Source organism: Musca domestica, unplaced genomic scaffold (assembly GCF_030504385.1).
Source record: "Musca domestica strain aabys unplaced genomic scaffold, Musca_domestica.polishedcontigs.V.1.1 85, whole genome shotgun sequence".
Classification (NCBI taxonomy): domain Eukaryota; kingdom Metazoa; phylum Arthropoda; class Insecta; order Diptera; family Muscidae; genus Musca; species Musca domestica.
This window is the reverse complement of record NW_026712418.1, coordinates 1,728,479-1,747,696: the sequence shown is the minus strand read 5'-3', so window position 1 is coordinate 1,747,696 and position 19,218 is coordinate 1,728,479. Positions and strand designations below refer to the sequence as shown.

The 19,218-nt window shown below is 36.5% G+C and overlaps 6 protein-coding genes across 7 annotated transcripts in view; 4 read left to right on the top strand and 2 right to left on the bottom strand.

The window, feature by feature from the left end:
* Window positions 1-1,644: 1,644 nt before the first annotated feature.
* Window positions 1,645-4,515, top strand: LOC131806717 (zinc finger protein 493-like). Its single transcript, XM_059131327.1, has one exon. The coding sequence runs from the start codon at window positions 1,645-1,647 to the stop codon at window positions 4,513-4,515; it is 2,871 nt and encodes a 956-aa protein (XP_058987310.1).
* Window positions 4,516-7,493: 2,978 nt separating this feature from the next.
* On the top strand, window positions 7,494-10,348 carry LOC101896943 (uncharacterized). 2 transcript variants are annotated; one of them, XM_020038064.2, is made up of 3 exons: window positions 7,494-7,986; window positions 8,045-8,282; window positions 8,343-8,472. In XM_020038064.2, exons 1-3 carry the CDS (start codon window positions 7,616-7,618, stop codon window positions 8,346-8,348), a joined length of 615 nt encoding a protein of 204 aa, XP_019893623.2. In that variant the 5' UTR covers window positions 7,494-7,615; the 3' UTR covers window positions 8,349-8,472. The 2 variants fall into 2 exon arrangements, with proteins under 2 accessions (XP_019893623.2, XP_005187159.2); XM_005187102.4 differs by lacking the exon at window positions 8,343-8,472 and adding an exon at window positions 9,960-10,348 and having other exon boundaries at window positions 7,501-7,986.
* On the bottom strand, window positions 8,585-9,620 carry LOC101896086 (protein ABHD11). The gene has a single exon (XM_005187097.4). The coding sequence runs from the start codon at window positions 9,544-9,546 to the stop codon at window positions 8,656-8,658; it is 891 nt and encodes a 296-aa protein (XP_005187154.2). The 5' UTR covers window positions 9,547-9,620; the 3' UTR covers window positions 8,585-8,655.
* Window positions 10,349-12,159: 1,811 nt separating the features above from the next.
* Window positions 12,160-14,573, top strand: LOC101896242 (ubiquitin carboxyl-terminal hydrolase). The gene is made up of 4 exons (XM_005187098.4): window positions 12,160-12,338; window positions 12,505-12,788; window positions 12,857-12,983; window positions 14,087-14,573. Exons 1-4 carry the CDS (start codon window positions 12,300-12,302, stop codon window positions 14,321-14,323), a joined length of 687 nt encoding a protein of 228 aa, XP_005187155.2. The 5' UTR covers window positions 12,160-12,299; the 3' UTR covers window positions 14,324-14,573.
* Window positions 14,561-15,442, bottom strand: LOC101897120 (uncharacterized). The gene is made up of 3 exons (XM_005187103.4): window positions 15,289-15,442; window positions 14,768-15,223; window positions 14,561-14,709 (listed from the first exon to the last, which is right to left on the bottom strand). The coding sequence occupies exons 1-3, from the start codon at window positions 15,347-15,349 to the stop codon at window positions 14,570-14,572; spliced, it is 657 nt and encodes a 218-aa protein (XP_005187160.2). The 5' UTR covers window positions 15,350-15,442; the 3' UTR covers window positions 14,561-14,569.
* A 1,287-nt stretch (window positions 15,443-16,729) lies between these two features.
* The window catches only part of LOC101898772 (tudor and KH domain-containing protein homolog), a 32,117-nt gene continuing 29,628 nt past the window's right edge, over window positions 16,730-19,218 (top strand). Inside the window, exon 1 of the mRNA XM_059131385.1 lies at window positions 16,730-16,937. The gene's annotated coding sequence lies outside the window, so the exon portion shown is untranslated. The remainder of the gene's footprint in view (window positions 16,938-19,218) is intronic.

Here is a 19,218-nt window from a genome sequence, read left to right as displayed (position 1 = left end):
TTTTCTGAACAATTTTTTTGTTATTGAAAATAAAACACATACATAAACAAATAAAGATGACATATTAAGCCAAGAAAATAAAAAAATTGAAATCATATGGTATCATAGCCCTACCTTGATATCATTGTACCATGCTTACAACCTAAGCCAGCCGAATATGCGCTTTATGTATTCCCACCCTAAAGTGTGGATACATAAGCCGCTTGGTATCAAGTTGCCTAGCCTTGATGACAAGATGCTTATGTAATGTCAACTAATGGCTCAGGCCCTTACATTATGCTATATCACAAAATATGCCATCTTGAAGTTTTTGGAAGTTTTACGAAGCTGTTCTACCTCCTTATTGTACCATGGGACAATTAAGGACGAAAATATGCATTTACTTTGCAAACGAATTTGAAATAATTTCAAATAATTGTAGTTTTTATTCAAAACAATACACACACATATACAAAATGTGTATATGTTTTGACAGCAGAAGGGCACCAAAAGAAAAAAAATTGTATTTAGGGGATAGCTTTGTTCTACCTTCTGTAATTATGCCAGATATCAATGTTACCAAGCGTTGATGCATTTACCTGTATTCTTCTACCATGGAGTGGACCTTATTGTACCCTAATGTAGTACCTGTATGTAGAAAAAAATTGTATGAAATTAAACTATGTATCTATTGACGAAGGAGGTACGGTGAATACATTTTCGCCTGTTCTTTCTCTTTTGTTTAATCCTAATACAAAATAAAACTAAAACATTTATACTGTTTGAGCTTTAGAATTCTTTCATCAATTTCTCACAGCTACCAGAACTTGAACATGAACTTGGCAACCCCGCAACTTCGTCTGTTTTGTGCAGAAATGTTTTTGTTGTAATCGCTCTTTAAATAGGGAGTTTACGACTTTCCGAGTTGTCGATTTTTTTTACCGATTTTTTCGGGAATTCAAAAATAAGTTAAAGAATTCCACTACAGTTTCTGGAACAAAAAAGTGTGCACTAACTTATACTATTCCCATCCCTTCAGCTTTATTGTAAAACATCTGGAATGATAAAAACGACATATACTTGTATGTCAGACCAAATAAAAGGATTTCTCCACTCTTCTCTTGGTAGAACAAAGAAGTTAACGTCATGCAATTGTATGTTTGCATTTTTTTTAAAATTTTACATGTTTATTGAGAAATACATACACAAATCAAAGATGGGAACCTGTTTTCTTTGCCATTAAATTTAACTAGATAATTTACAGAAAAATGCAGAGTTGGGCTTAATAATTTGATATGATGTTACCTTGATATAATTGTACCATGCATTTTCCCTGCATCCAAGTGTTTCTGCACCGTTTTGTTCAATGGCGTGTAAGCCACTTTACATTTTCATCTTTCCCATTTCTGTTCAACAATCTGGCAATATAAAATTGTCATGGGTCAAATTAAATTTGTGACTAGTTCCGCGCTCTTTTAGTGAATGTGTTCAGTTTTCTTTATGTCTTATTCGTAAACAAAAGAGGTCCCTCGGGGATTTTGCTTCTGTTTACTTTTTATCAAGTATTCCTTTGTGGCCTTCATATTCGTTTCGTTGGGACTTGTTGTTCATGCCGTCAGAAAAAAATCGGAAAAATCGGATAGTTTTATACATATAAAGAAAAATATGGAGGTTCAAATAAAACAAGAAGCTGATAGCGATGATGAAGGCCCTTATCCCACACCAGTTGCAACAAATATTCAAATGGTGGTAAAGAAAGAAGAGCTAATTATCGAGGATACTTGTGAAGCCAACTACAACAATGAAAACCCAGACCAGGAAGAAGAGTATCATGTAGACGGATATTCCATACACTTTATGGATGGGGATGGTGGCGGTGGTGGTGGTGGAAAGGATCTTGACAATGAGGATTATTCTAATGAATGTAGCGACAACGATGTTGCTTTGTTGGAAGATGCTAGCAACGATTTAAGCGCATCATCGCCATCGGAAGATGAAGCCGTGGAACAGAAAAGCGGACCCAAAAAAAGACAAAGACGGAAGAAAAAACAATCTGAAATTTATGTTAAAGTTGTAAATTTACTTCATCAAAACACGATACGCATACTATGTCCCATATGCAAGGTGGCGATACAAAGATTCGGTATGTGGTCGAAACACATAACTCACTATCATTCCCAATTTGCTGAAGAGATAAAAAGTAACTATGAATATTTATCCACTCGAACGGCTACTTGTAAAATTTGCAGTTTGACGTCGACGTCTCATGCCAATCATTTCCTACATTACCTAAGTAGTCACAGTTCCGTAAACAATGTATTATTTGTTTGTAAGCTTTGCAAACTCAGAGTAGTTGATTTTACGACCATAGTGGAACACATGAATGAAAACCATAAAACGTTAAAGGTTACCTTTACATATTGTCCGATTCCCGAGTGCAATATACAGTTTCCGGAAAAAATGCTAATGAAACTACATTTTATGGATATTCACAATAGGGAATTTAAAACCAAGTTTGGGTTTTTCAATTGTGCCCTATGCAATCATCCCAAATTCGATAAGGAAAATCAATTTTTTGATCATCTAATGAATTTACATGGATTGTGCGATTATAACTGGAAGCTGTTGCATTTTTCACAAGTCTGCTTGAATGGAGAGAAGCAGTTTGAATGTCTCGAGTGTTCTCAAAAATTCGTTGATACAGAAGGACACAAACGGCTGGAACATTATCTGTCCCATAAAGAAGAATTTGTTTGGTTCTGTAGATACTGTCAATTGAAATTAACATTTAAGGACACCCTGCACTTTTGTACTCAAATGTACATACATTTTTCGAAGGTTAGAAACCAGCCATCATCATCTTCCAACGTTCCGCCTCCAACATTACTTTCAACATTAGACATTCCTGCCTACGAAACAACAGAATGGCGAGCATTCGAAGCATACATAATGCATGTATGCCCATTTTGTGGGAATGATTTCAACACCTTTACATCGTGGCAATTGCACCTGAGGCAAACGCATCTTATTAACTCATTAAAGGGCTTACGTCTATCAATTATGGAGAGTGATTCCAAGAAATACGTTTGCATCGATTGTGGTACAGGAATAGAAAAATCATCAAAGGACATACATACGCATCGTTTCCAACATTTACCCCATTTTCCATATACGTGTCTGAAGTGTGCGGAATGTTTTCGAGATTTGGAGACGGCCGTTGAACATTTTCAAAAGCAATGCGGAGATGACGATAGTATCAGTTTGCAGGATGACTATAAATCGATGAAGATACCAAAATTGTGTGATGACGAATTGAATTGGATTGAGATATTTTGTTCAATGTGCAAGAAAATAAAACGTTTCCCCGCCAAGGAAGATATTGAAAAGCATTTCCGTGATAGTCACAATAATTTTATATCTCAATTCAATAAAAGTGCAAACAATATCGATATGGTTTGTAGGAAGTGTAAAACAACAATACGCAGCGTCAGTAATGAAATATATCTAAATCATTACATAAAGCACTTAGGTGATGGACCCTACAGGTGTTTGATGTGTCAACGTTCCTATACGGGCCTGGATATATGCCGAAGACATGTACGTAGATTCCACAATATGGGTATTCGAATGAAGAAGAAGTATGAAGAAGACTCTGACATGCCAGAAAACGTTATGAAAGGTGTAAAACGAAGGCTTATTAAATCGGAAAGAAAATCTACCACACCAACCAGCTCTGGCAGCGGCAACCAACAGGATACCATTAACAACGGCCTGGGTACACTCTCTAGCAAGTCAATAATTTTAAATGAGTTTGTAAGTTTTATTGGATTTGCCTGTCCTGAATGTAATCAATTGTTTGATACACATACCGCCTGGAATGAACACATTAGCAAAGAACACACATTCTTTAACCTATCCGAGGTGTCCGTATACGATGCCGCGTCGGGTAGGCATAAATGCCTGCAGTGTAGTCGATTGCTTGATAGTAGTATGTCGCATCGGCAAAAACACAAGCTAAACCATATGCCGCATAGAGCATTTATTTGCACGTTATGTGAGTCGCGTTGCAAGTCGCTGGACTTAATTTATGGCCATTTGCGTCGTAATCACTTTCGCAAAGGGACCTTTGAATGTCCCATATGTTTGGTCAATCTGACTACATCCTATGAACGATCGGTGCATGTTAAACGGGCTCATCCACGCTCCGAGTGGCCGGAAACTATGTGTTCGATATGCTATCAAAAGTATAGTTCATTGGCGTCGCATATGTTAAGCCACGATGTAAATAGACCGAAAAAGATTTGTCCAGTCTGTGGTACTGGTATCGTAACCATAAGTGATTTAAAAAAACATATAATTAAGAAACACAATGTAGACGATCCATCGCAAATTCTTGCCAAGGCTAATTTGATTTCTTCTCGTGCAGCAGCATCGAAGGCTATCAAAATGGAAGAAGGTGAAACAACTGATACAAGTTCGGAAATATCTGATGGTGGTGGTAACAGTCATCAACCGTCTGTATCGAATGAAATCTAGACTAAAACAAAAGTATGAATATTTCTATTTTAGATGAATCTTAAATAATGTATGTACACCTTTATGTGGTAAATAAAAATACGAAAACAAATGAAATGGATGTATGTGTTTTTGGACATCTCCTTACCTAACGACACCTCCTTACCTAATGGAATAAGTAGAAAGTTTCTGGATGCATAATGTATGCAACATATTTAATGCTGGAATGCCACCCCTGTGTATGATTAGAATAGTAAATAAAAATGGGTTCGCAAATCAGTTTTGTCATGAAATTCATTTGTTCATGCCCTACCTCTACACTGTTGGCGTCACAAACTGTCGTATGAATGTTCTATACATTATTGTTACCTATCTTGGTGAGTAGGCATGTGATTTCATGGTACCAAAAGGGTACGAAAAGTACAAAAACTGTACAAAAAATTAAATACTTTGTTATTTTTTAACCCTCCACCATAGTATGTCATTCCGTTTGAAACGCCTTGTAATATACAGGGTGAGATAAAAAAACTGCAGCAAAGTCAAACGCCATAATTTCTACACATTTTTATAAATTTTATTGAATGAATGCACAAAATGTCGGAAACAGCATCAAATTTTAGTATGAGTTTAGATTTGTTCGAATTGGCCACCTTTGGCACGAATTATGGCCTTCAGTCGGCCAATGAAAGCGTCACACGCTGCCCGAATGTTGCTCTGCGGTATTTTGGTCCATTCCCGGTGAAGCGCTTGCTAGAGGCGATTGACAATTGGGTATTTTTTAGTACCAATCTTGCTTTCCAAAATACTCCAGAAACAGTAGTCCAACAGATTGGTATCCGGAGATTTTGGTGGTCATTGTGCGATGGAAATGAAGCGAGGAACCGAAGGTGCACATATTCAGCTGACCTCTTTGGCAATTTTAGTATGATGTTAGATTTGTTCGAATTGGCCACCTTTGGCACGAATTGTGGCCTTCAATCGGCCAATGAAAGTGTCACACGCTGCCCAAATGTTGCTTGCCAATGTTGTCGCTTGCTAGAAGCGATCGACAATTGGGTATTTTTTAGTACCAATCTTACTATCCAAAATACTCCAGAAACAGTAGTCCAACAGATTGGTATCCGGAGATTTTGGTGGCCATTGTGCGATGGAAATGAAGAGAGGATCCTCATTTTGTAACCATTATTGGGTGGTGCGTGCTGAGTCCTGTTGGAATGTCCAAGGTCCGCGGACAAAATGTTTGCGTGTCCAAGGCTTTAATACACCCTCCAGAATATTTTCGCGACAATATTCGGCATTTATTCTGATGCCACGGTCGATTAATACGAGCGGAGAGCGGCCGTCGCTTGAGTTCTGGTGGCCAACCGAAGGTGCACATTTTCAGCTAACCTCTTTGGCAAGTTAACACGATCATTTTGTTTGTTTACAAATTGCTGGACAACGAATTCAGTAGTTCGCCACTTTCGGCCAAACGAAGCAACTTTTTAGCTCTTTTGAGTCTATTTTTTTTTTTCGTTGCGTTGAAAAATACATATCATTACAACCTCCGATTTGCGTCGTAAAAGAAAACATATAAAAATCTTCTCATTTTTACAGAACATTTTAAAAATTTTGACATATCAATGTACCCATCTACCTATATTCTTCTACCATGGTCGTATCGCACCAATTCGTAAACAAATAAAAAACATACATACCTGGGATTTTGTGCCTTTTTACATTTTATCTCATTCTCCTTGGTTTTCCTAATTCATTTATTTACAAGGTGGCAAGATATTTTAATTCAAATAGTTTTATAAATATTTCTACATTTACAAAATACACATATACAGAGGTAAATTTGAAAATTTTTAGTATTTTTTATTTCCTTTTTGATCGATTTCAGAAAAACTTTACAGCAAGAAAAGACAGGCATGCATTCAACATTTGTTTGTATTTATAAAATTTGTCTTGTCTGGAACGTTTTTAAATAATGTTGCAATGAGAACATAGCATAATTTTGAAAGCGAACAAAATAATTGAAATTGCAATGAGAACATAGCATAAGTCGAACAATCGACTATGAATAGTCAAGTACTCGGTTTTCACCCAAGTCCATAGTCAAGTTCGAATTTCAGAACTTTGAGTACTAAAAGCCGATTATTCGATCGAAAGTCGACATACCTATCCCTAGGCGTCCCTCTGGCAAAGCAATTCAATTGATAAGTCAAATAAAAATGGTAAAAACACATAACATCTGTTATCTGCCGGCCAGGGATATGTAAATCGACTTTTGACTTTAAAGCAGTAAACACACCGACGATTAAGTGAAGTGACCAGTATTGCCAAGAATTTAAGAAAACCGAAATGTATGTGCCAAACTGAAGTTTTGTCATTAGTTGTGTTCCAGTACTTTTTTAGTAGTAAAACTAGCAGAGAGGAGAACAGTTCGAAATGTCATTCTCATTTAGGTGTGCTCAGAAATTAAGGGAACGGAAAATTAGAAGAAATGCGAATGTCAAAATTCCAAAAGTAAACAGTCTAAATCGGACTGATGAAAATCTAAAAAAATGAGTATTGAAGACGATATGTTAAATTTATAATCTATAATAAAAAATAATAATCTGATTCCTCATTCACTGCTGGAATCATCCAAAAGTGAATACATTAGTTGCTCCATATTTTCTCTTTTTGTTTTTTCCACGACAAATATTAGTTTTGAAATTGAAATGTATCAATATATGTGCACCATTTTTTTTCTCGAAAGAGCTGCAAATTTTGCTAGTTTTTGGAGTACGGGAACGCGTTGTAGCAGAATTAGTACTAATTAGTACTAATTTGTAGGTTCTGGAACACAACTATTATGGTGTATGAAATTAAACTATGCATTTGATGATGAAGGAGGTTGTTCTTTCTTTTTTGTCTACTCCTAATTCAAAATAAAACTAAAACATTGATGCCGTTTGAGCTTCAGAATTCTTTCATCAAATTCACCAAACAGTGTCAGATTTCAGGCCATGCCACCAGAACGTGAACTTGGCAACCCTTTAACACCGTTTGTTTTGTGCAAAAATGTTTTTGTTGTAGTCGCATCGCTTTTTTCGCTTTTTAAACAAAACTATAGGTAAACAAAATTTCAAAAATGGAGGAAGTTAAAAATTCTGTGATTTCGGTTAATGTACCGGCAGTGCAGTTTGAATCTAACAAAGAATTCCAGACCAAAGGTATACTTTATGATGGCGACAGCGGTTTCTTGCGTTATCGCCACAAATTCATTCAACCCAAAGGAGACACTCAGGCCAATCGGGAAATCCTGACCACATTGTTGGCAACGCAGGGCGACAATAGCAGTGATTTTGTTGAAAAGCTCATTGCCGAAGATATATCCTATCGAGATTTGGCCTCGTTAAAACACGATGACCTTGAATTGATGGGTTTCAATAAACGTAAACAACGTGAGGAGTTGTTGGCGTTCTTTGAACAACTACCCAATCAGGATCCATCATATGAGCAGTAAGTATTGCCGGTTTGTTGGAGAAGCTATATTAATCTATTTTTTGTGTCTTTCAAGGATATGCCAGTTAAAAGAAGCCTATTCTTATAATCGAAAAATTCTTAACAACGCCAATCAACATTTGGAAACTATGCGCTCTGCACTGGCAGCTGCAAATTATAAATTACAAATTATGCCACCTGACGATGTAATTGTTGGGGAGAAGTCCTTTGCCAGTCGCTTTGTACTGGAAGCCCTCAATGAGCTGTATGGCGTTACCGATGATATTGACAAGGAAATTAAAAGTATTGAAGAGGTTTGTACATTGCTACTATGTCCATATAAATGTATAGAGATTGTTTATAATTACCTACAGTTATAGAAACTAAAGGCTAGCTTGATCGCTTAATATGTGGGTATGCCCAAAGAGGGAATAGACCGTTGTGCTAAATTCATTGAATTTCTACAACTCATATGACTTAATCTTCAATATTCGCATTAAAGCCACCGAGTAGGTGGGGGGTCACGACCAAATATATCCGAGACAGGATCTATATCAGAATGTCTTCCCATCCCCCCTTATAAATACGATAAAACGCCAATCTTTTTGAGAAAATATTTCTTTCTTAATATTCTCTATTTTTATTTAACAAATTTGTTCTAAACGAAATAAGACTCGATATTATTCATTACTTTAAAAAGTTCACCAAGAGCTCAACAAATTTGGCAGGTTGTTCAAAATGCACCAAATGACCAGCGTCCAGCCAATGAATATCTGAATTGGGAAATATCTTTTGTATTTGTGGCCAACTTTTGGGATCGACAAAATTCGATTTATTGCCACAAATGAACATTGTACGGCCCTTGTATGGCTCCAATCCAGCAATATGCGATTCAAAATCGGAGAATAATCTCAGATGATTATACAGTGTTTCAACATTAGCTGCCCACTTGAAAGTACCATCGGGATTTTTTCTTAAATTGAGTAGAATAAAATCTATGGTTTCCTTAGATGCTACCGCTTTTTTCATTTCTACCTCGGCATATTTACGTCCATCGGCCATCGCCATTTCCGGTGGTACACGCAAATTCATCATAGCACCAAAAATTTGTTCCATTTCATAGAAATCTCTGGGCAATGTCAGTGGGGAAATATCAACGATAACACCGCTCTCGACTAGATGCGGATATTTAAGAGCCATATACATCATGGTCCTGCCACCCATACTATGACCCATAACGGATATTTTGTTTATGTCCAACTGTTGCATAAGATGAACTATGTCGGCAGCCATATGCATGGAACTGTGTTCGGCCGTGTGTGGAGAATCACCATGATTACGGGCATCGACGGTAATGACTCTGCGATTTGTCTTGGCCTGCAACGCTTTTCCGACTGCCCTCCAGTTTTGTTTTGAACCAAACAAACCGTGCATTATAACCAAAGGTGGTCGTGACATGTCGGTATTGGCACCCTCAAAGAGATTATAGGCCATTTTAACTGGTGCAACATTTTCACTATATTGTCGAGTACATTTTTGAATTAATGGAAATATAAATCTTCTTCCGGAATATAACATCTCTAGGCAGTAAAGTCACACAGGAGAAGAGATAGCGGCCATTAGAATGAAATTCAAAGTGATAAGACCATCTAGGGTTGCCAAGTTGAGACATAGAACATATGACGACAAGAACGTAAACATTGGGGGTACTCATTACAAGCATACGCATAGCATAGTAAGCAGATATTTGAATACTTGATTTTTTACATAAGATATTTATTTTTTCTTATAGGCAAACAACAATAAGGTTGGGTTTACTAAATTCTGGGTAATATATATTTTTGGGATTTGTTGCAATAAACATATGCGAACCATATAATCCATGTTAGACTCAAGTTCTGCTAACAAATATTTTTCACATCAAAGCTTGTTTTTTATGGTGGGAATCAGTATATAATTTTTATATTTACGAATCTTTTCTTATTTTACAGATAATTAGCAGCAAATACAAAAAATCGAATTTAAGCGTCAAAGAACCTAAGAAATCGAAAAAATCCATGTTGGCATCCTATTTATATATGGGCTCACTAACGACCCTAGGAATATTGATGGCATTATATTACTGGAAAGTTAAAAAGTAAAAAAAGAAAAACATATACACTGTACCTGTAGCAAAACATTTCCAGCAGAGGATTTCCTGTTATTGACAAATTGAAGATAATTATTTTTAATAAAAAAAAAACTTTATATTCGAATAAGATAAACGTTATAGTCATTGAAAGAGACTAATATCATTCGTTAAGTACAAATAAGATGCACTAACTATTTTTTCTATGTTATAAGAATTTGAAGAATAAATGTTAAAATGTTCAAAATAAAATGTAGTCACAATTGCAACATAGAATAAAGGTGTGAGCACATAAGCAGCTTGAAGTCTTAGCATGACATATTTTCTGACATATCATAAAGGGATACCGTCGTTTCCCTTTATAATTTGACATTAATATGCCTAGCAAAGATGTCAAGCTGCTTATATACCTTCATATGTTTCTTACCGGCTTAAAGGTGCAAACACAAAAAGAGCTTTTTCATAGAGAGCATTATAGATTGATTCCAGATTCACATTGTTAAAAATCCTCATTATATCGAGGAAAACTGCCAAAGTAAAGTTGGAATTTTTCATGTTTTTTCTCAATGTATCGGTCAACCTCGTGTCTCCACTGTTCGACGATGGATATATCCTTGCTACGATGTATTTATTATATTAAAATTTTCATTCAAACAAATTTCCAGATATTCATTAGAAATAAGAGAGGCTAATCAGTCTGTAAACTTTAGCTAATGTGTGGCAAGGTTGCCCGGCTTTGGGAATATAGGTCATCGTTACTTCTTTCAACAAACTGGGTACGAAGCACAATACAAGAAAAGAGTTAACAAGTAAAAAAACTGTAAGTTCAGCCGGGCCGAACATTGAATATCCTCCATCATGATCTGTTAAAATCTTAAAAATACCGAACGTATCTGTTATATTAGGATCTATACGACGACATGGACCTGCATAGGTAACTTTTGTCATAAGCCATTACAATATTTAAATGCGAAACTTAAAAAAAATCGGTGAATAATGTGGCTAAAATCATAAAAATACTGAATATCGGGACGTACCGTTATATATACGAAGGCTATACGAAGACGTGCACCTGCACAGACGATTTTCTGTCTTAGGCAATTACGAACTTCAAATACCAAATTTGAAACAATTCCGATGAATAACGTCGCTAAAATCATCAAAATATCGAATATCGGGAGGTACCGTTGAATGGGGGCTATACGAAGACGTGCACAGATAATTTTCTGTCATAGGCTGTAGTATCGATTTCGAACTTCAAATACCAAATTTGAAACATTTCCGGTGAATTATGTCGCAAAAATCATCAAATTACCGAATTTCGGGAGGTACCGTTATATGGGGGCTATTCGAAGACGTGGACCTGCACAATCTCCTGTCATAGGCTGTAGCATCTATTATGAACATCAAATGCCATATTTGAAACAATTCCGGTGAATAATGTCCCTTAAATCATTCAAATTCCGAATATCAGGATGTACCGTTATATTGGAGCTATACCAAAACATGGACCTACATGGCCCATTTTCAATACCAAAAGTCCTTCAACAATTTTTACAAATTTAAATAATTTTTCATTCAACATTTTCAATTCCAAAATTGGTTTGACAGTTCATTGTCCAAGCAGCTGTGTCGACGCCTCTACCTATATTCTTCTACCATGCCATGGACTTGGGATCGTTAGATAGTATTTTACAAAATATGGCAGCATAATCTAGCCCCTCTACAGACTCTCCAAAGTTGACCCAAGATCTACGTTTAGCCTTCTTTAACTCACTTTTGTACTCATTAAAAGCGTCCCAATCAGTGCTAAGTTTAGATTTGCTTGCTCTGTTATAAGACATCCTTGCTTTTTTGCAAAGAATGGGTTTTTGGTCGGGCGTAATGTAAACATATTCGAAATTTAGTAGACGGTTACTTGTTGTTCTCTAAGTGCTTACCACATTCCATAAAAGTTCGACGTAACGCTTCGCTTGCATTGCCGTCAAACGCTCCAATTTAGTGCACACGCCAGGCGAAAGCTTTCGCAACAAAAGAAAATGCAGAAAAAAAGTTGCGTCTCGTACACAAAAGGAAATTCAAATACAAGTCACACTCCCACCGAGAAAAGCCGGCATTTTTCTTGCTTGTTGAAGAAAATCTTTTTGGAAGGACTCTTTTTGCAATTTTTTGCTCGTCATCACATATTGATCTCAAAGCCAAAATGTCTTCAGTTTGGACCCCATTGGAATCGAATCCCGATGTAGGTTTAAAAACAATCATTTAGAATAGAATATATGAAACCACAAAGTCCTAACAAAAGAATTGTGGTGACGGTGGTGGAAAAATGCCTGGCGACAACTAGGCGTCATTAAACAGCTTGCTATGACTCATGGTAAAAAATGTTTGAAATTGTTGATTATTTGTAGGTTCTAACTAAATACATACACAAATTGGGGGTGTCCAAAGAATGGGCTCTCATCGATGTTGTCGGTCTGGAACCGGAAATGTTGGAATGGATTCCAAAACCCGTAAAATCGATTATCTTGCTATTCCCATGTTCGGAAAAATATGAAAAACATCGGGCCGAGGAACATGAACGTTTGGCCGCTGAGGCTCAGGATTATCCCAAATCTCTGTTCTATATGCGTCAATTTACCTCAAACGCCTGTGGAACTGTGGCCCTTATTCACAGTGTGGCTAATAATGAAGAGTATGTTTGATTGAGACAGTTAATATTTGGATTCGTTATTTTAATTTTTTTTTTCATGTTTACAACAGCGTTAAAGTTGAAGATGGTGCATTGAAAAAATTCCTGGAAACCGCCAAAGACTTATCACCTGAGGATAGAGGCAAAGCGTTGGAAAACGATAAGGGTGTGGCTGAAGATCATCAGGCATTGGCAACCGTAAGTATTTTATTGTATAGGGGAATATAATTTAAAGTCAATAAAAAATGTTGACTGTTATGAGATACTTCCCGGCGAATATTGAATATTTCATGCCTCAGTCTATCTTTCGAAGATAACTGTCTTGTTCCTCATGAAAGGTAAAAACAAGAAAACCGATTAAACCTAAATGTGTTTGAAAACTTTATCAAGAACTTAATGGAGCAACACGCATTGTGTTAGGTTTGTTTGTAAGGTGGCTTTCACATTTATATTACACATTTTTGTAGCATACTTTTAGGCGCTACTCACAATTGTAATATATAGAAGCGCTTTGGATAGTTATGTAAGTAAATATATTTACGGTATAAATAAAGTATAATTTAAATAATCTATAGGTTATAATTTTTATATCCTCCATCAAACATAGTATGGATGGTATATTAAGTTCGTCATTCCGTTTGTAACTCATCGAAATATATTTTTTAGACCCAACAATCTATATATATATTCTTGATGAGCGTAAAATCCTAAAATTCGTCCGTCCGTCTGTTGTAATCACGCTACAGTCAAAAATGAATTAAGATAGGGAGCTAAAATTTTGCACAGATCTGTCTTTTGTCTGCAGACAGGTCAAATTCGAAGATGGGCTATATCGGCCCAAGATATCGTATAGGCCCCATATTCCGGTACCCCCACGGTATTCGGTATTGTGATGATTTTATCCACATTTTTTAATGGAATTGTCTGCAATTGTACACAAGAAGTTCCTTATGAGTACTTTACCCCCTGGAAGAGAATTATCTATATAGGTCCACGATATCGTATAGCCCCCATATAACAGTACCCTCCGATATTCTGTATTTTTTATTTAATTTTTTGAAAATTTGCTAATTCGTCCCAAGTGGTGAAGTCTATTCAAAGTTCGGCCTGACAGAACTTACTGCTTTTTTAGTTGTTTTTTGTTTAAATATTATTGTAAGCGCTTATAAGTATGCTATAAAAATGTTATACACAATGATTTCACGTCACTCTACGTATGTCTAACATGATTGGTAAACTTGATAGCCCTACAAAGAAAATAACACCTCCCCCCCAAACTTTTTATTTCTTTCCATTATTAGGAGGGTCAAACCACTGCCAATCCTGAGGAGAAAGTCTATCACCATTTCATTGCTTTGGTCAATGTGGATGGTACCTTGTATGAACTGGATGGACGTAAATCGTTCCCCGTAAAACATGGTGCCACCACACCCGAAACTTTTGTACAAGATGCTGCCCGAGTATGCAAGGAATTTATGGCACGAGATCCTGAAGAGTTACGTTTCACCGTAATGGCATTGGCAGCTGCACAAAACTAAAGACTTGAAATATCTTGGAATTTACATTAACTTATACATCGCGCTAAAAAAGCTTTGCTCCACTGAATTTATAACTTTTTTTTGTTATTTTAATGTATTTGTTTTTGAACTGATGATAAAACAACGAGAGTTAGTCTCATTAACAATAAATATGTAGCTTTTTGTACGGCTTAATGCTTTTTGTTTACTATTATTATTTTAAATTTGTAATAATTCATATAAAAATAAATACATATATTTGTGTCTTTAACCCTTGTTTCTATTTTCTAATTCTTCATTAAAGTATTTAAAAAGACTATGGACATAGGAATCTACATATTGTGGATATTCCCAGGCAGAAGTCCAACGTATAAGATCCGATCTTGTTGTACAGTGCGGAAGATTTTCTAGAACAAAAAGCAAGCATTAATCAAAAAGAAAAAATCTCAAAACATTTCCACTTACCCGCTACTGCCAGTCTTATTTCAGCCTCCTTTTCGTAACGTCCTGCCAGTTCGGTTAAGAACGCAATAAATTCATCCAATTCCCACGAACGATAGAATATTTCATTACAACTTCCAGGCAGCTTACTCAAAGCTTTCAATTGTTTGAGAGATTCCTTGGTTTTAACAGCAATATCTCTGCATATTGTAGCAATAATTGATAAATTATTACAATGCGGTTTCATTGTTGCCGGATACAGGGTAAATTCGCTGCTATTTCCCTCCGTAGATGTATTAATTTGTTCCAATAATTTTGTTTTTATACCTTCGATGTGGAGACACAGATGTAAGCCGCGTTTGTCTGTGAGACACCATTTCTGGAAATGTTCTATTGTTGTCTTTGTTATGACTTCCAGACGTGCCTTACAAGCCAACACATTGCTATCAGCCGTGGACTTTGCATTTGAACTGGGAGAATCTAGAAGAATAAATTCAATACCGAAATTAAAATCTAAATTGGATAACTTGTTTCCACTAACTTACACCACACTGGAGATAAGGTGTTATTGTGTGTGGTATCTTGGGTATCTGTGGAGTCAACCATTTTTTGGAGCGCTCTTCTAAAATAAACAACGAAGCCGGAATACTTTCTCGACGGCGGCGACGACTTAACATATCGCCAATCAACGAATTTTTTTACTGGCGGCTCAATTCCGTTATATAAAAATGTATTGTTTTTACATTTTCATAGAATCTATTTATTTTTTATTTTTTATTGTAATGTCAGAATTACTATCAAAACAAATACATAAGTTGTTTTCTATCTGACAGATCTGTATCAACTGAGTAGCAATTATATTCGCAGACGACACTTGGGAAGCACAGCTGACCACATTATAAAAATTCAAAAAGATCTCCTTGTCCGTAACCCAAAAGCTGCCGGCTAACGTCTTGAGGACCTTGTTCCTACTTAATATTTTGTAGCAGATGTGGTCGTAGGTGACCTCTAGGATCTTCCCTTGACTTGTACCTACAGCTCAGTTCTCATCTTCGAAGATCGTATAGTAAAGAATGTGGCCATTGATTTAGAGGCGGATATTTTCATATTACTCGCATGGATATAGACGCCAAGTTCCGAGAGCTAGATGTGTAACCTTACCTAAATGTCTTCAAACCCAGGGCCCGACGCCATGATCGTAAAATCATTCGCTTACGTTACGATCTCTATGCCGTCTGGAGGGCGACTGGCGTCCACACATACATATAATTGATTATCTAATGTTTCAAACATGGCCAGAGGGTAGTTCTCTCTATGTCCTCAAACAGTATCAAATGCATTTGATGGGTCAAGGTCTACCAGCCGACTATGACCCGTCTTCTGGTTTAATCCTCGTATGATATGTGGCGGAATCCGCGTTGATAGTTAGCAACTGGAGAGCTTACTATGATGCTGGGTACAAGTAAAGTCTGGAGAGTAATTGCTGTGGCGACAAAAACGATATTTTGGCCTGTATGATTTGCCTTTGAAGGCATCCTTGCCTGCCTGGACAAATTTCTTCTTGCAATCACTTGCAACTCCCCTTCTTTTCCTTCAGTTGATTTATATTTGGACAAGCAATTTTAAAACATCTTTATTTTGGAAATCGTAAGCCTAATCGTTATATTTTGTTGCCTTATTTCTTTTATGGCGGACAATTTGTTTCGCTTTGACAAATCAGCCGTTTTTGCCGGGACTTCGCCTGTTTACTTTTCACAATTTTCTTACAAATCACAATAAAGTTACCTTACTCAGAAGGAATCTACTGGACAATTCCATTCCTTTTTCAAATCAAAAATGTCCGTTGGGTTGACATTTTGCAAATGTTGCCGTTTTTCAGCTTGGCAATACTTTCCGTCATCTGTTTGCTGTCAAACCGCACGTTTTTTTCTTTTGTCGGTCTCTCTGCAATAGAATTGAGAGCGCTATTAAAAAACTTGACATTCGCAAAAGTTTGTAAGTCTGTGAGATGCTTGAAAGAAACAAAGCCAGGAAAACTATTTCAAAATATTCCAGAAAAAATAACAAATAATTATATAAAAGACATAGAATTAATAAATTAATTTGAAAATTAAAATAAGTGTGAAAAATTGTGTGTGTGTTGCGTGTGTATTTTTTATAAAAGAAAAACTAGTTCCTACATCAAATATTCAGGGTAAGTCGTCTTTGTCTTCTTTCCCATCTCATGTCGGTGTATATGAGGCGAATGTGTGCTATAAGCTCCAAACATAATTCAACTTGAATTTTGTTTGTGCTTACCATTTTTTTGGGGGCCAAAAACTCGCTCTCTCTAGTAATGCTATTGGGGGAATAGTGACAAGCGGGTTGTTGTATGTCACATTTTATTATGAACTTGAAACAGATGTGTGTGTCTGTTTTGGTTGGACATGGTTCGAAAGTGAAGACCTTTGAAACAAGTTCAGAGCCATTGCAATAATAATACCGGCATTTGGCTTACTGCAGTCTCCGAGAGAGTGCGTGTGTGTGCGATTATTTATGGGTGAAATGGATTTGTGAAAGGATATTCAATTTGAGTTTTCTGTTGGCCAGCAATAGCAGCAATGTGACGACCATTCACCATGTTGAATGTAGGTTATTATGGGTCCATGGAATGGAGGGGGTTTACATTTTATATATCCATGAATATTTTCTCTTTTTTCTGCGTAGTTTTCTTCCGCCATGGCTTGTGGTTTTCGTACATTCTGTTTCTGTGAGTCTTAAGTAGATTAAATGCTGATTATTTCCTATAGTTGTACCTACAGTGTTCCTTTTGGCTGCATTGGTTTGTATGTGCCGTCATGCAATTTCTATTACTGATGGAAGACATTCATTCAAACAATAACCCATCATTTGGGTTATTTACATATAATAGATACCTAGGTGGTTGGCTATCTTACTTTCTTTTTTGTTGCACTCTTCCACAGCTTTTTGTTGTTTCGTTGTTTATTGTTGGCCATCAGTTAGATAGCTACTAGTATTCCATTTGTAATCTAATCAATTAATTGTATTTTAATTAGTATATAAATATGAATATACAAACACACATGTGTGTATGTATGTATGCATACAATTGTTTATATCATTTCAGATAATGCCAGAGAGGTAGATGGATGATTTAATCACAAATAATTCCCTTATAGGAATTTTGCAAAATTCCATTCATGGTTTGTTGATTTTTGACATGAATGAAATTTAATATGGAGCGGCGGCGCGGAATCTGTTTGTGTGGGAAGGTATTACGATGGCGACTAACTGTGAATTGTTCTAATTCAAAATGCATTAAAAATATATGTATTTTCAATTAAGGTCTCAGAAGGGACTAATGCCAAATCAAATAAATTGATAAGACCATTAACAAATTCAAGGAAATGAGGAAAACCGTTAAGGGGAATTATCTTAGTGGGCAACGCTATATATTGTTGGGTATTTTTTCATCAGATTTCTAAGAAACAATATATTACAACCACCACCCGCATATGTCGGCTGTCAGCGTAGATAATTCAGGACATATGAGACCCAAAAGATCGGATGATCAATATATATGGGAGCTATAGCCATATCTGAACCGATTTTCACCAACTGTAACATACCTTTCAATACAATAAGCCATTCGTCCGACAGTTGTTTAAATTATTGCAGTGACAGCTCATTATATTGTTTACAAGCGTACAAAAACATTTTGGTGAGAATTTTCCAGTTATTCGTGATGGAATTCAAGCTTGATAGTGTGATTCCTTTATATTTGGCTGGAAAACCACAAGTGGTTATCGTTAGAGTACTCCAGCATTCAAATGTGAATAAATCTTTTGTGTCTCGTACCATCGCTCGTTACCGTGATACTGGTAGCGTCAAGGAAGTAAACGGAAGAAAACAGCAACATCAGCAGAAATGGTTCGAAAAGTAAAGAAGCGACTTGCTCGAAACGCGCGCCTCAGTGGCCAAAAAATGGCTTATGAGCTGAACATATAGCAATATACCATTCGGCAAATATTGAAAAATGAGCAAACACAGAAAATAGACTCAAAAAAGAAAGAAAATAGACTCAAAAAAGAAAGAAAATAGACTCAAAAGAGCTAAAGAGTTGCTTAGCTTGGTCGAAAGTGGTGCACTGCCGAATTTGGTTTTCGCCGATGAAGAAACATTCGTAATCCAGAAGTTTGTAAACAAGCAAAATGATCGTGTTTACTTGCCAAAGAGGTCAGCTGAAAATGTGCACCTTCGGTTGGCCACCAGAACTCAAGCGCCGGCCATGGTGATGATGTGTGCCGCCATAACAGCCGATGGTTGCTCTCCGCTCGTAGTAATCTACCGTGGCATCAGGATAAATGCCGAATATTATCGCGGAAATATTCTGGAGGGTGTATTAAAGTCTTTGGGCACGCAAACAATTTGGCCACATACTCTGGACATTCCAACAGACTTGGCACATCTTAATA

Bases quoted from the DNA above. Each gene is read 5' to 3' on its own strand.
- LOC131806717 (XM_059131327.1), top strand. From the start codon at position 1,645: ATGGAGGTTCAAATAAAACAAGAAGCTGATAGCGATGATGAAGGCCCT.
- LOC101896943 (XM_005187102.4), top strand. From the start codon at position 7,616: ATGGAGGAAGTTAAAAATTCTGTGATTTCGGTTAATGTACCGGCAGTG. The intron at 7,987-8,044 runs GTAAGTATTGCC...GTGTCTTTCAAG, and splicing joins CAGGATCCATCATATGAGCA to GATATGCCAGTTAAAAGAAG. The intron at 8,283-9,959 runs GTTTGTACATTG...CTTATTTTACAG, and splicing joins AAATTAAAAGTATTGAAGAG to ATAATTAGCAGCAAATACAA.
- LOC101896086 (XM_005187097.4), bottom strand. From the start codon at position 9,546: ATGTTATATTCCGGAAGAAGATTTATATTTCCATTAATTCAAAAATGT.
- LOC101896242 (XM_005187098.4), top strand. From the start codon at position 12,300: ATGTCTTCAGTTTGGACCCCATTGGAATCGAATCCCGAT. The intron at 12,789-12,856 runs GTATGTTTGATT...TGTTTACAACAG, and splicing joins AGTGTGGCTAATAATGAAGA to CGTTAAAGTTGAAGATGGTG. The intron at 12,984-14,086 runs GTAAGTATTTTA...TTCCATTATTAG, and splicing joins ATCATCAGGCATTGGCAACC to GAGGGTCAAACCACTGCCAA.
- LOC101897120 (XM_005187103.4), bottom strand. From the start codon at position 15,349: ATGGTTGACTCCACAGATACCCAAGATACCACACACAATAACACCTTA. The intron at 15,224-15,288 runs GTAAGTTAGTGG...TTATTCTTCTAG, and splicing joins CACCTTATCTCCAGTGTGGT to ATTCTCCCAGTTCAAATGCA. The intron at 14,710-14,767 runs GTAAGTGGAAAT...TTTTTGTTCTAG, and splicing joins AATAAGACTGGCAGTAGCGG to AAAATCTTCCGCACTGTACA.